The following is a 14,908-nucleotide window of genomic DNA, read 5'->3' on the forward strand; positions in this document are numbered from 1 at the left end:
ACAGCTGCTGTTGAAGGGATTGTGGCAGAGTAACCAGTTGCACCCTGCATGGTCATTTCAGCTTTGTTCTGTCATCCTCACCGATCGACAAGGTCCTCCTACCTCCCATCATTAATGTCAGTGTCCTCCATTTTGAGTTATTGTCATAGGTTTGCAGGAAGAGGAGTGGGGACCATAATCTATGACTTGGGAGAGAAATTGTGTAAAACTCTTAAGTATATGCCAATTTGTGTGCATGCCAGGACCATAGAACCATTGAAAATTTACAACATGAGAGAGTCCATTCAGTCCATCTTCTTTGTGCCAGCTACATAGCTTAAACCTATCTTCTTTTTGTATTGAGTCATTGGCCATGCACGTCATGATTCATTTTGTACTGTCAATATCTTTATTAATCTCTTCACCCTCTCCAGGGCAGTCACATCTTTCCTGTTAATGAAGTGATTAGATACGTGTGCAGCACTGAAGAAGTACAGTCCAATTCCCCATTTAATGCAACCCGATGATTTAACACAAATCCAGATATAACACAATGAGTTGTCAGGCTGCCACCAGGAGTGGGGATGGTTGGTTTACTAAAAATTAATTTGAGTTTTAATTTAAACTGTAACTACAAGGGTTTATTGAAACCCCGATTTAGCGCAACCCTGGTTTTTTTTGCTATGGGATATTTTGGACCCAAACTATCATGTCATAATGAGGTTTCACTGCATCTCACTTGTGTTGGGATGACTGCACTTGCTACATTCTCAATTTATAACCTGGCTGTGTGCAAAAACTGTGTTTTGCTCCTTCTAAGGCATCAATTCTAATTCTGGGGTTCCACTGCATCTCACTTGTGTTGGGATGACTGCACTTGCTACATTCTCAATTTATAACCTGGCTGTGTGCAAAAACTGTGTTTTGCTCCTTCTAAGGCATCAATTCTAATTCTGGGGTTCCACTGCATCTCACTTGTGTTGGGATGACTGCACTTGCTACATTCTCAATTTATAACCTGGTTGTGTGCAAAAACTGTGTTTTGCTCCTTCTAAGGCATCAATTCTAATTCTGGGGTTCCACTGCATCTCACTTGTGTTGGGATGACTGCACTTGCTACATTCTCAATTTATAACCTGGCTGTGTGCAAAAACTGTGTTTTGCTCCTTCTAAGGCATCAATTCTAATTCTGGGGTTCCACTGCATCTCACTTGTGTTGGGATGACTGCACTTGCTACATTCTCAATTTATAACCTGGTTGTGTGCAAAACTCTGTGTTTTGCTCCTTCTAAGGCATCAATTCTAATTACTAGAATGCCTCCTCTTGTCCTTTGCATTTATCAGATATTTGAATATGGATATCGTGAAAAAGGATTTAGTGAAATAGTTGATGGTTGCTACTTTCTGCATGAGAGAGTTGATATAGATTTACTGGTGAAGGGCAGGGAAACATTTTAAGATTCCTTTTTCAAGAAAAGCAGGAAGATTTGCTAAAATATTTATAATATAAAGGATGACATTCAGCAGGGCAAGTATTTCATCAATATAAATAAATATTGTTTTATACATATGAGAGATAACTCATTCCATTTCCTCCCATAATACTCATGGAATGTTTTCTGGCACTTCCTATTTTTAAAAAAAAAATAACTGTCATTTATCCTTTGTCATGTTTTTCAGAATTTGTAAAATGATATTTTTGCTCTTTCTGCCACCTTTTAGTGTTCTGTTCTCTTTGGGTGCTTGAGCGAGTCTCTCACTTGAAGGTGTACTTTAAGATTGTGACAAACTCATGAGTCATTGATTACCAGTTTGTCCAATCCCTTGATGCAATCTTTAACAATTCTTGCTCCACATCTAAAAGTTTTTTTAAACAGTAGCCTTAGTCAATTGATGCCAACTCCTAAATTGTCTATTGAATTTTGGGGAAATGGTACATAAAACTTCACTGCCATTTCACTGATTCCTGAACTCAGTGCAGTGTGACTTACTCTAGTCTTGCCCACAGGAAAAGTAACAACTGTCAAATTACCTTTTTCAGTTAAAAATATTTTTAGATCTATGAAGATTCCTATTCAAATTCTTTCATAAATTAAAGCTATGTTTTATCAACACTAAAATGCTGATGGTGTTTCTATTTCAAGTTTTCTCAAAGAACATCTCTAAATATCTTTAATCTGCCACTAAGATAAAGTTATTCTTTCAGGTACCTTCTACCATTCAAGACCAAAGCATCCAAGCGGAAAACTCCTGTGATGAAGAAGACATTGAACCCTCACTACAACCACACCTTCATGTATAATGGTATAAAATTTGAGGATTTACAGCACGTTTGCCTGGAACTGACCATCTGGGATAGAGAACCTTTGTCATCCAATGACTTTCTCGGAGGAGTCCGCCTTGGAATTGGAAATGGTAGGCAAAGACGTGAGAGAGACCCAAAGAGGGTAGTGAAGTTTCAGTAGACAAGTTGTCATTTCCTTGCTGAATTATTTTGTAAATGCAGAGATGCTGCCAAATTCCTGATGAGAACAGCAATTAAGTTCAGGTTGCCAGGCATTGTGAACATGTCTGACAGTAATTTCAGACCAATGCAGATGGATGCAAAAATCCACAAGGTGTTCTGAGTTACAATAATTCTTCCTCCACAAATGGTGTAAAAACTGCATCTGGTGTCAATAAATTCTTATACTTGCAGAGTAAATATGAATTAAATTTAACATAGTTAGGGTTTATTCTATTAATCAAAGTGCTTTTTTAAAAATATATATATTTGATGCTTCTTATCTACATCCAATTAATCTCATCCTAAAAGCTACCTTTTATCAGTGTGAAGTTGTATTCCTTCAAATTTTAATTGTCAGCGTTTTTAAATTGTTAACTTAAAATTTTTAATTTCTTTTAATCTTCATATTTTCACATACATTAGTTTGCTTTTAGCTCAAAACCTGAGCCGACGTTCAGGAGTCCTGCATGTGAATACAAAAGTTCCAAATTTCCATGTGGCAGATTTTCAAGGCTCTGCTAAAGTCTTCTTATGGACATACTTCCATAAATTTCCTTTTTCCAAAGGAGGAAACTGCTTGCTGTTCCTGTTTTCAGTTAAAGCAGAAAACACAAACCCATTCATTTGAATGAAGTAAACTGATGACAAACCAGAAAGTGAATTTACCTTTTTGAGTTCATTTTAGGATATTTGTATTTTAGATTGCAATCTGTAAATGAAAATAACATTTTTGGCTGTTTAAATTTTAATGTAATAAGTTTTAAATTATTTCCAGTTTTGCTACCTGGATACCCCAGTGGTCAAACCTTAAACAATTATCAAAGCAAATCTCTGCTTAGAGTTTGCAATTTACAATTACAATGGTCTTCATCAGTCACCTTGGAGCACTTCACAATTGCTTGTCCTTTCCACACTGATCTCGTGTCCTGGAGGACACCTTGCTATTTGGATTTGTAATTTACACCGACAAGTAATACAGTGATCATAAAAACAAAATCAAGATTGGCCATTGAATTCTGGCTCTTTGATTAATTATCCATAATTACTGATAATAATGGATTTGCTCCAGAATGTCTCCACCAACTCCATTTTTTTTTGCACACTTTTGTTTCAGGAATGTGTAATGGGCAACAAGTAGATTGGATGGATTCAACTGGAGAGGAGGTAAACATATGGAGAAGGATGACCCAGTATCCAGGCTCCTGGGTTGAAGGAACACTGCTGCTTCGTCCAAATATGACAGGGCATTTATAATCAATGGACTTGAGCCAAACAGAGTATTTTGTGAAGGTGGATTACTATAATGCGAACACCAAACTGGTGTTCTACCAAAATTGTCTCTCAGAAATAATTATATTTTGCTCAAGAATAGATGTGACTAGCTCCGAGAATTCACAAGAACAGGAAAGGAAGTGAAGAAAATTGGTGCAAGGGTATGTTTAAAAAAAAAAAAAAATTCTTCATTCTGTTCTTTTATCTTTTCTACATCTCACCACTCAATCAGTAAGTATTAAAAGTTTCAGGCATTTTTAATTATATTGTTATATTTGGGTAATAAGTTCTTTGCTAGTACTTGTCGATTATTTGAATTTTCCAATTTTAGATAACTCTTACCTTCTGTGTTTTCATTCTCTTTTAAATTATTTGTGAGGTTTTGGACATCAGGACCAAGAAAGCTATAATGAATCAACAGTCTACAGTAAAAACACAGCAGGTCAAATAGTGTACTTTATAAAGCAAAGATACATAACCAGCAGTCTATGCACAGCATTAAGAAGCGTACCAGTGCAACTTTACAAGTTGAATTAACAAAATCATATTCTTCTGACTGAACTACATCAAGAATTTCAGTTGAGGAAAAATTAATATTTGTATATTTTTGATAAACCACATTTTAAAATGCTGTATGCATGTTGAATTTCCAGGTTTTATTCAACAATGTGTACATACTGAGGCAAAGACCAGACAACTAAAATATTGGCAAGTTATGAAGGATGTAAACAAAGGGCCAGATCTTATGAAGGGATATCTGCAATTATTCATACAAACTTTCTAAGAATAAACACATTAAAGACATTCAGATTTTGCATTCATTGGCCAAATTAAACCTGCTAAAATAAATTTCAGAGTATGAATAAAAGGCTCCATTGTACTTGAGTGTTTACAAATCCTCAAATATTTACGAACCTTAAAAGTATGAAAAGGGAACTACTTTTTTCTCCATATACCTTCTCAGGTAAAATATTGATTTTAATAAACATTTACTATTTTACCTGTGATATCTTCAGTTTTTTTTTTAAATGTATGACAATATAATTTATTCTTGAATGTTCATTTATTTTTGGTCCTGAGACAAAGAGCTTAGACTTTGCTTAGCATTCTTTTCCTATGACAACAATAGTCTTTAATGTAATTTGGCTTTCCCAGATATCCTGATGAAGTTACTGCTTGGATTGAGGACATGGCACTTAAAATTCCATTCAATATTAAAATTTTATGTAGTTAGCATCTTCAATTTATACAAAAGCTAAAATTAAAGAGGATGTGCTTGCTGCCTTACAGCAAATAAATGTAGAATAATCCCCTGGGCCTGATAGGATATTCCCTCAGACCTTGAGGAAGACTAGTGTAGAAATTGGAGGGTAGCTCTTGTAGTTCTGTTGTTTTAAAAAAAAAAGCTCCAAAGTAAACCAGGAAATTACAGGTAGTTGAGCCTGATGTCAGTAGTACGGTAGGTAAATTATTGGAGGGTGTTCTGAGGGATCGGATATACAAGTATTTGGGCAGCCAAGGTGATGATTAAGGATAGTCAGCATTGCTTTGTGTGTGGTAGGTTGTGTTTAATGAATCTTAGAATTTTTTAGATTACCAAGAAAGTAGATGAAGGAAAGGGTGCAGATGTAAAAGGCCTTATAAATAAAGTCCATGCAGACAACAAGGTCCCACATGGGAGGTTAGTTCAGAAGGTTCAGACACTAAGTATCCATGGAGAGGTTGTAGAATGGGAGCCTGTAATTAGTGGTATGCTTCAGGGATCAATGCTGGGACCATTGCTGTTTGTGGTCTATGTCAATTATCTTGATGATAATGTGGGAAATTGTATCAACAAGTTTGCTGATGACACGAACATTGGAGGCATTGTGGACAGCGAAGAAGGCTTCCAAAGCTTCCAGAGGGATCTGGACCAACTGTAAAAATGGGCCATAAAATGGCAGATGGAATTGAATGCAGACAAGCATGAGGTGTTGCAATTTGGAAGGACTAACCAAGGTAGGACATACATAGTAAATGGTAGGCACTGAGGAGTGCAGAGGAACAAAGGGATCTGTGAACGCAGGTACATAATTCCCTAAAAGTGGCGTCACAGATAGACAGGGTTGTGAAGAATGCTTTTGACATTTTGTCCTTCATAAATCAATTAAGTACAGGATTGGGATGTTATGGTGAGGTATGGAATATTGTGTGCTGCTCTGGTCACCAAACTACGGGAAGGATATTAGTTAGATGGAAAGGATGCAGAGATTTACTAGGATGTTGTTGGGTCTTCTGGAGTTGAATCACAGGGAAAGATTAAACAGGTTGGGACTTTATTCCTTGGAGCATAGAAGAATGAGAGGAGATTTGATAAAGGTTTACAAAATTATGAATGGTATAGACTGAGTAATTGTGAGTAGGCTCTTTCCACTTGGATTAGTAGAGATAAATACTAGAGGACATGGCTTTAGGGGGAACAACAGAGTGGTGGGTGTGTGGAATGAGCTGCCATCTGACATGGTAAATGCAGGCTCACTCAAGTTTTAAAAATAAATTAGATAGATACATGGATGGGAGAAATCTGGAGGGTTATGGAGTGGGTCTCGAGGGATGATGTTTCGGCACAGACTAGAAAAGGCAAAACATTTGAGGGTAACTCAAATAAGGGTTGTCTTACACTTGGGGCCACAGTTCATTCATTGAGTAGCTAATCCCTATAGCAGCCATTTTCCAACCTTTTTTTGGCAATGACCCCCCCCTTAGAATTATGTTCAACTTTAATGGGCCTACTTACCTGTGAAGCAGTCAAGTTTAGTTGGTTTCTTCTGTACTTCTTGCAACTATGTATATTAAAAAAATTATGTGAGGTGAAAAGAAAGCAAGGCTTTTACTCTGAGTGCAACAACTGTGCCTTGATTCCAGAATAAAGAGAAAAATAAGAAATCATTCTTGTTCAATAAGAATGTAAGAAAGAAGAAAACATGAACATATATAATTTATTAAATTATTCTTAGAGCACACTGGTTTGTACACAATGAGTCATTAGGGAAGCTTAAGCATAAATTTGAAAATGAAAAGTTAATAAGAAATAATTCTTATAAGTTAAAAATTTTAGTGATATCCTGGAGCCATGTTCCTGTGCAAGTTTTTTTGATGTCAGACTCCAAATTGGATAATGATGTTTGAGGGTCACCTCTTGTGCTAGCAAGTCTGTTCCTGGATTTTATCAAGGCAATGACCTTGCTGAATCCACATTCAACTAAGTATGTTGAGGGAAAAGCAATGAAAAATATTTTCCCATAGCTTTGGAAATCTGTTCGGCAGATCACTCTTAACCCAAAAATATATTTTAAAAATTGATTGAACTTACAGTTGCAATTATATCACTCTGAAGATTAATCAACCACTTTTGAATTTCTGCGTCAACAATGGTGTGTTGTTCCTCTAATAGATCTCCTATCCAATATGGGATACTGAGATTTAACACGTCATTAAATCTTTCCTACAGATCAGTGTGCATTTGCTTTAGGTGTTTCACATAACTGTAGTGTCATCACCCTTCAGTGCCGGTGTTCGGATTTGGAAATTGTAAAAATTCCCAACCTCTGATATTGTTCCAATAGACTTAAAGGAAAGTAACAATGGATTCCTTACTATCAATGAGATTATTGTATTTACCCTGCAAGGTCTTGTTCAGTAAACTAAGTTTGTCAAAGATAACTTCCAGATAAAATATGTCCGCCTTTGCATCAACAAGTTTTTCTCCAAGCTCTTTATGAGAAAGAAAGGAAACAATCGTCCCAGAGTGCAACAAAACAATGAAGACACTTTGGATAGCCACCTCACCTTGGTATGCCGCAGCAGCATCGAGAAATATTCATCATTTTCTTCACTCAGCTGCCAGGATATATGGTCTTGAAGAGAGTGTAATTTTATAAAGTTTAGTCTTCGTCCATGAAGCCAAGCCAAAGAGTCTTTATGACAATTGTAAGTGAAGCATTTGAATGTCCTCCTAGGTTTTTGGCCACTCCCTATGAATGACACAATGAACACTAAAGAATGAAGGTATAACATTTTTCAGGAATATGATGAACTCGCTGTATCTTCTACCATTGAAGCAGCCCTCAGTTGCACAAGCAACTATGTTCTTGAATGGAATATTGCTCTCATTTATGTAATTCTCAGCTTCTTTGAAAATAGTCAATCCATTAGAATCTGTTTTAAACCTTCTGGCAAACAACGTCTCTTCAATCAGTTCTTTTCCATTCCAGAATCCAACCTGAGCCAAAGCGAAGGTGTGTTGTTCTCTTGCAGAGTGGATTCATCTGGTTATAAAGGGAATTTCTTGGATTGCTATGAAATGGCAATCACTTCCCCTTGCCATCTCATCAATTCTTCTAGAAACAGTAGAATTACTCAGTTTTTCTGGCTATTGCCAAAGTTCATGACGTCAGATATTATAATGGACACTGAAGGCAAAACAAGTGACTCAGCAATGTTATGAGCATTTCAACTTTTAGCAAATGACTTACCTTGTATGATCCAAGAACACCCTAATGTAATCTCTGTGACATTTCAGTAATCATCTGTTTGAGCATTGGTCTTCTCTCAAAATTATCTGTGTTTTTGAAAAAATGGCAGTGCTGTGGCTATTGTGGAACCAGGAGAGGGAGAAAGGAGACACAGTGCTACTCTCAAGGGTTCAACCGCACCTCTGGGGAGCAGTGGACTGTCGCGGGGCACCAGAATCTGTGAGAATATCCTCCCAGTTGTGGATAAGCACCACCCTACAGGACGGTGACCATGGTGATGGACCAACAAGGGGCCAGCAGCTGAGGGACCCAAACAGGCTTGTGGGCTGCGGGAGACTGGCTCATGGAAACCAGGTATTGGAAATGAGAATCAAGAGGGTGCTGAGGGCAAGAAGGGTTCTCGAATTGCCTTAGCCACTGAAGGCTTTCTGATTGTATCAGAGGTATGGATCTAGAGCTCGGGATGTTGATGGATCAAACAGGAATCTGCAACTACAGAGGCACTACAGGCAAATCCATGGACACTCAGTGACTCTGAAGGTACTCTTGCTTCTTTTACTCTTAGTGTAAGAGTTGTCAGGTGACAATAATGGTGACTGTTTGCCTTACAGCAGGCAGAAAGTAATTTCATGTAATATTACATGTTCTGTACTATTGTGTGACAATAAAGGAATCTTGAATTTTAATCCAAGGGTTTAACTGCTCTTTATTTATGGTCTCCAAATTTTGTTTCAGCTTGCTTGGCCTCATGCTTGAAAACATATTCAAGCAAATCCAACACGTGGGCAGAGAATGGTTTTACAGAGATGTAATGAAACCACACGTTAAGTATTGCACTGAATACTGCCCACGTTTTTTTTCACCCCCCAAGGAACTCATGGGTAAAATTATTTCTGAAAGTAACAGAAATTAACTATTTAAAAAATGTAACCACATCTTACAAGGATTAGCTCAAAAGTCATCTTGATGGAAAATAATGAATAATACATATTGTACCTTCAATAAAAACTAGCAGAAGGAGACATACATTCACTACCTGTCACGAAAACCTGAAGCAATATGAGAATGCTTGCGGATGTGAGAAATGGAGTAAAACCTTTCGGTCTGCACGCTTATTTCCTGGAATTCAAAGCAGTAGGAAAATTAGGTGGAAGGGATCTTATAACCAAAGCTGGTTCCATGTCAAACACAATCATGTTGGTTTGGAATGCTCTGAAAACATTGTTAATTTTCTGCATTTATCTAGGTGAGCCATTCTCAACCTTATTTTGGCTATGTACCCCACCTTAGGACTCTGCTCAAAATTTATCAGTCCCCTTCCCTGTGAAGCAGTCAAGGTTAGTTGGTTTCTTCCATACTTCTCTCCTACTAACTACATAAAAACATTATTTTCCAATTTCAGTCCTCCACCCCATAAAACCTACTGTGGTCTGGCGGGTGGAAGAATAACTGATCTAGGTTGTCCAAATGCCTCTTACCCTTAAAAATTCTGACATTGCTTGGCAACTGTGCATCTAAGTTCTTTTCATGCTCCTCTATACTCTTTGGGCCATCTTATTAAGGATTTCAGTCTGTGGCGCCCCCCCCCTCCCCCCAAGGTGGGAGGATGAGGGGTAGGTGTATGGTCCCCATTGAGAATGGCCGCCAAGGCTTCTGCTTGGAAATGAACTCATTGATTGCAGTTATGCTGGAATGTAAATGAGTTCAATATGACACTTGTATTTTGTGCAACAATAGTATAATTTTTTTTAAAAAGCAGATATTGGATATCTGAAAAACAGAAAATATTGGAAATACTCAGCAGGTCAAGCTACATCTGTGGGAAGAGGAACAAAGCTACTATTCAGGTCAAAGACCCTTCATTTGTTTCTGGTCCATGACCTGAAATACAAATCCTGTTTATCTTCCAACATGGTGAGTTGTTCCAGCATTTTCAATTTTTTATAAATAACAAAGGGTCCTAATTAATTCAGATTTGAATCTGGGCCGATGTATTGAGATCTCTTATATGGAGGTATTTAATAATCAGTTTTTAATCCTCTTCCTTAGCCAACATAACACTGTGTGGCATTGCTTAGACGCCCCATTCCACTCTGGCAAGACTGAAAAGATGCACAATGTGCTGCTGCACGCTGTTTTCCCTGGACTCTCTTCTCAGACAGCTAAGCTTTCCATTTCTGGTATTTCTTCTGATCCTCTCCTTTTATAGTCAGCTTCCAGATATCCCACCTGTCAGCAGCCCTCTTCCTGATGCCTGGCATCTTCACTTGTGAAGAAATTATAGGCATTCAGCAAATTGTGACCTCGTGGACAATTCACTGTTTGAAGTGTCCTTGACAAAACAGCTGACAGCCATTCAATGAAGACCGTCAATCCAGTGCAAATATTATTGGCTTAGTAATAAATCTATTCTGATAGACTGAGCAGGCTCAGTTGTCCATATCATTATTGAGGACCGTCAGGTTTTCAACTTTTTCCTCCTCCCACGGGAGGAGTTTTTGACTTCAGTCTTCAAAATAATACAGTAGTGTAGATGTATCTTAAAAATGAGTAATTAATTTTTTTAAGCAAGACTTTGTTTTTCGTATTCCCAGGTAGCTGAAAATGAGTAGTCAGAATATTTTTTTTCAAGAGCAGTAAAATTTGTCACATTTCCTGACTTTTTGCACTGTTGCTGGAATGTTAATTGGTTGCAGTCTGCAATTATCTATAATGGAGTGGTAATAAATTAAAAATAATTTAAGGACTACACAAAGAGCTGGAGGAACTCAGTGGGTCAGGCAGCAGCTCCACCAGTCAACATTTTGGCCCAAAAACTCTTCTTCGGTAAGAGCAAGATCTGGGCGGACACCACCCTTTTGTTTGGGCATCTGTCTGGTTCTTGCTATTCCTGAAGGGGCTTTTGGCCTGAAATGCCAACCATCTGTTGTTTTCTACTGAGTTCCTCCAGTTTTCCAACATATGCAGAACTTTTTGTTTACCAAGAAGTATTTTAAATGGAATTGAAGTATTCTGATACATTTTTCAGCATCTTCTCTCACTTTTGCCCAAAACAAAATCAATCAGATTGCAAGTGAGCTGAGGACATTAAGATCTTCAGATGGGTTAAGTGAAATGTGAAGGTGTTATATAGATTTTGCTAACTTGCTTGGTATTTTGAGCTTTTCTCTTTTGAAAAACAAAACTACAATTCTGTTGTATTTGTTCCAAGAACAACGTGAATTAAGGGGTTTTTACATTCTTGTGGTTAAGTCTGATTCTTCCCATGAATATTGCATTAGGTTATTTTTATGAATATAAATCTTACAGTTGAATTGCAGTAACTTGACAGATTTGCAAGAGAATTTGGTTTAATAAGTGGGTCACCTGAAATTCCTTTTAAACAACGTTTTCTGTAACAATTAATGAATATGACAAATACGATGAACCAGTCACTATATCCCTATTACAAATTAAATAAGAACCTTTTTCTTTTTCTCTCAATCCTGCTCCACTCTCTCATATTTTATTAGCATATCGGAGATGGAAAAGCTCCAGGGCTCAGTGTCTGCCAAAGAGTGAGCAGGCTTTAAATATCTGGCTAATCCCTTGCCCACAATTTCAAAATGACTCAAGGTCATGGATCCAAGTTTCTTGGACTCTTTTGGTTACTGAACACCAATGGATTGACATATTAAGCATCCTTTGCAACAAAGTGTACCAGTTACATTAAATACAGCATTGCTGGTACTACAATGCTAGGCTTTTTTTTTTAAATGGTGATCAAGGAGGAAGATCATGGACAAAGAATTAATATTCAGAAGAACTAAATGGGTTCTTTTCAGATAAGCATGCTGTTGCAGTACTGTTTGAACAATCCTGGACTTCAGCCATTCACAAAATAGAACAATACCGTACACAATGTTGTGCTGCCCTGTATAAACCTATTCTACCACTGATCTCACCCATCCAAATTTCAACCCCATAACCTTTTATTTTTCTTCCAATCATGTGACTTTTAAATGGCCCTCTTTTAGCTGCCTCCACAACCACCCCCAGCAATGCATTTCAGGCAACCAACACTGTGCATGTATAAATATATATATTAAAAAAAACAACTTACCTCTGATGTCCTCCCTAAACCAGCCTGTTAGAGGATCCGACACTTTAAAAAAAAATTCCTGCAACCACCGAAGTCTCTCCCCAAAGTGGTGACGCTTGTGCTGGCCAGCGTACAAGTGGTTGTAAACTCTGGGAGCAGTGGACCAGCACAGGGCACCAGAAATGGAGAGAATACCCATTGTTGAAAAGAAGACCCTACAGGGAAGGTGACCATGGCAACAGATCAGCAAGGGGCTCAGCGGTTGAAGAATGCAGGCTGTTGGCAACTTGCAGTCGAAGGACTAACTCACACTGTGGGCTTCTGGCAACTTGCGGTCAAAGGACTCATAACAGGCTACAGACTGATTCATGGGAATCGAGTATTACAACCAGGATTAGAGAGGGTTGGAGTTGGAGCTTGGGTTGGCAATGGAGTTTGAGAGGCTGCAGATGTTGAGGGAGTGCTGAAAGTGAATTGACAGATACAATCTCTGAGGGGATTCTCTTTGGCTTCTGTTTCTCATGTTGTTGGGGTGCAGAACAATGCTCATAGCAACTCTTTGTATGCCTGACAGTAGACAAAAGTTTAAGTATAACATGTATCTTACCATTTTTCTGTATTATTAGATGACAATAAAGGAAACGAACCTTCCTCCACTCCTCCTTAAACAGGTCCTCTGGTATCGGCCATTGCGCCCTGAGACAAAGAGACTTTTTGTCCACCTTTCCCACGTCTATCATAATCTAATACTACGCCTCTATCAAGATGCTTCTCATTCTCCATCATTCTAAAGATGAGTCCATCTTTCTTCATAAGACACTTTCTCCAATCCAGGCAACATTCTGATAAATCTCCCCTGAACCCTCTCTAAAACTTCCACATCTTTCCAATCATAAGATGAACCAAATTGAACACAATAATCTAAGTGTGATCCAACCAGAGTTTTAGAGAGCTGCAATATTATCTTGCAGTTCTTCATCTTAATCCCTGGACTAATGAAGGCCAGCACATCATACACCTTCTTAACTGCCCTAAACAAGTTCGCACCAATCTTCAGAGATCCATGGACTTGGACCCCTCGATCCACACTGATTCTCCATACTGTTAAGAATCCTGCCATTAACCCTATACTCCATCTTAAAGATCAAGTTTCAAGTTCAACCTTCCAAAGTGCAACACTTCACGCTTTTCTAAATTGAATTCCATCTGCCACTTTTCTGCCGAACTCTCCATCCTGTCTATATCCTGCTGTACTCCAAGACAACTTTCTACACTATCCACGACACCTTTTACCTTCATGTCATCTTCAAACTTACTGACTTACCCCTTCGTTTCTATAAATCAAAGAGCTACAGTCACAGACGAATGCACGTAGAACAATTTCCATCTACAATCAACCTCTATCATCTTATGGGCAAGCTAATTCCGAATCAAAATTCACATTATGTTTAACAACTGAAAGAAAATGAGTGCAATATTTTCATATTTACTGAGCACAAAGGTTATTTGTAAAATGAGCTGATGTGAGAAGACTCAGCAAATGGCGATGGAAAGATTGTTTAAAACTGATGAAATTTAATGTTGCTGCAGAGGAAGCTTGGTGTGTTCATGCAAAACTCAAGATGAGACTTCATTAGGAAGGATGAAGCTGATGACAGGGTGACAGTGGTAATGAAAAAGCCCAGGCTGGTAAAAAAAAATAACTAATCATAGTACTCTGGAGATGGAAAATTTGGATTTGAGGAAAGATATTTTTATGTATGTATATATTTTTTAAAATTTAAAAAGTCCAAGGAGAAAGTACAAATTTTGCATTTGATGGAATGGGAATGAATAAAGATTTTTAAAAAGTGCTGCTGTTAAAATTGTGCACAACTGCACACAATTTTGACATCACAGTTGTGTCCACATCCTCCTCCTGAAACACTGCTCTTAGTTTCTGTACCAACCTTCATTCACATTTTAAATCCACATTTAAACGAGGCAGTTTTTTTTTAAAAAAAGTCTTAAATTCATGACAATTTTTAACTACCCTTTCACTGTCATGCACACTACTTTTATAAATAATAAAAGTAAATAGCTTCAAATTCAAAGGGTTAGACTCCTCAATGACAAGCTCTGATTCCTCGCTAGAAAAAACACAATTGTATCAGCTGGGATTTTAACTGAATGAAAGAATGCATACAAGGAAACTCTTCAACCATGCTTGCTTTAGCTGTTGCTTAAAATGCATAACCAAATTGAAATTTTGTCACTTACATATTTCTTGTATTTCACAGAAATAGCTTTAATCTTCATCCCAAGAGTTCCTTTATCAAAATTCATCTTACAATATAATTATACTTTACCAATTACAAGATTCACTTCACTTTTACATAGTGCACTGTCCGGCATGAGAAGACCATCTTGTTTCAAGTTAAAATCCTGCCAGACTTAGTGTTCCACTTTTGGGTAATGATTATTTAACTATTGTGCAAAGTTAAGATGCTTAGTAAATGACTAGACTTTAACACCATCCACCTTAAATTTTGCACAATAGTTTACAATGCACCATAC

General features: G+C 37.6%; 2 protein-coding genes across 2 annotated transcripts in view; one reads left to right on the top strand and one right to left on the bottom strand.

Moving 5' to 3' along the window:
* The window catches only part of sytl4 (synaptotagmin-like 4), a 68,106-nt gene extending 59,149 nt beyond the window's left edge, over window positions 1–8,957 (top strand). The window contains exons 17-18 of the mRNA XM_069893344.1: window positions 2,186–2,394; window positions 3,600–8,957. Coding sequence (XP_069749445.1) covers window positions 2,186–2,394; window positions 3,600–3,739 — 349 coding nt within the window. The 3' untranslated portion in view covers window positions 3,740–8,957. The remainder of the gene's footprint in view (window positions 1–2,185; window positions 2,395–3,599) is intronic.
* LOC138740545 (mitochondrial fission factor-like) overlaps window positions 1–14,908 on the bottom strand; it is a 65,938-nt gene that overhangs the window by 10,272 nt on the left and 40,758 nt on the right. The window lies entirely within an intron of this gene.

This window comes from Narcine bancroftii, chromosome 8 (assembly GCF_036971445.1).
Source record: "Narcine bancroftii isolate sNarBan1 chromosome 8, sNarBan1.hap1, whole genome shotgun sequence".
NCBI classification, from domain to species: domain Eukaryota; kingdom Metazoa; phylum Chordata; class Chondrichthyes; order Torpediniformes; family Narcinidae; genus Narcine; species Narcine bancroftii.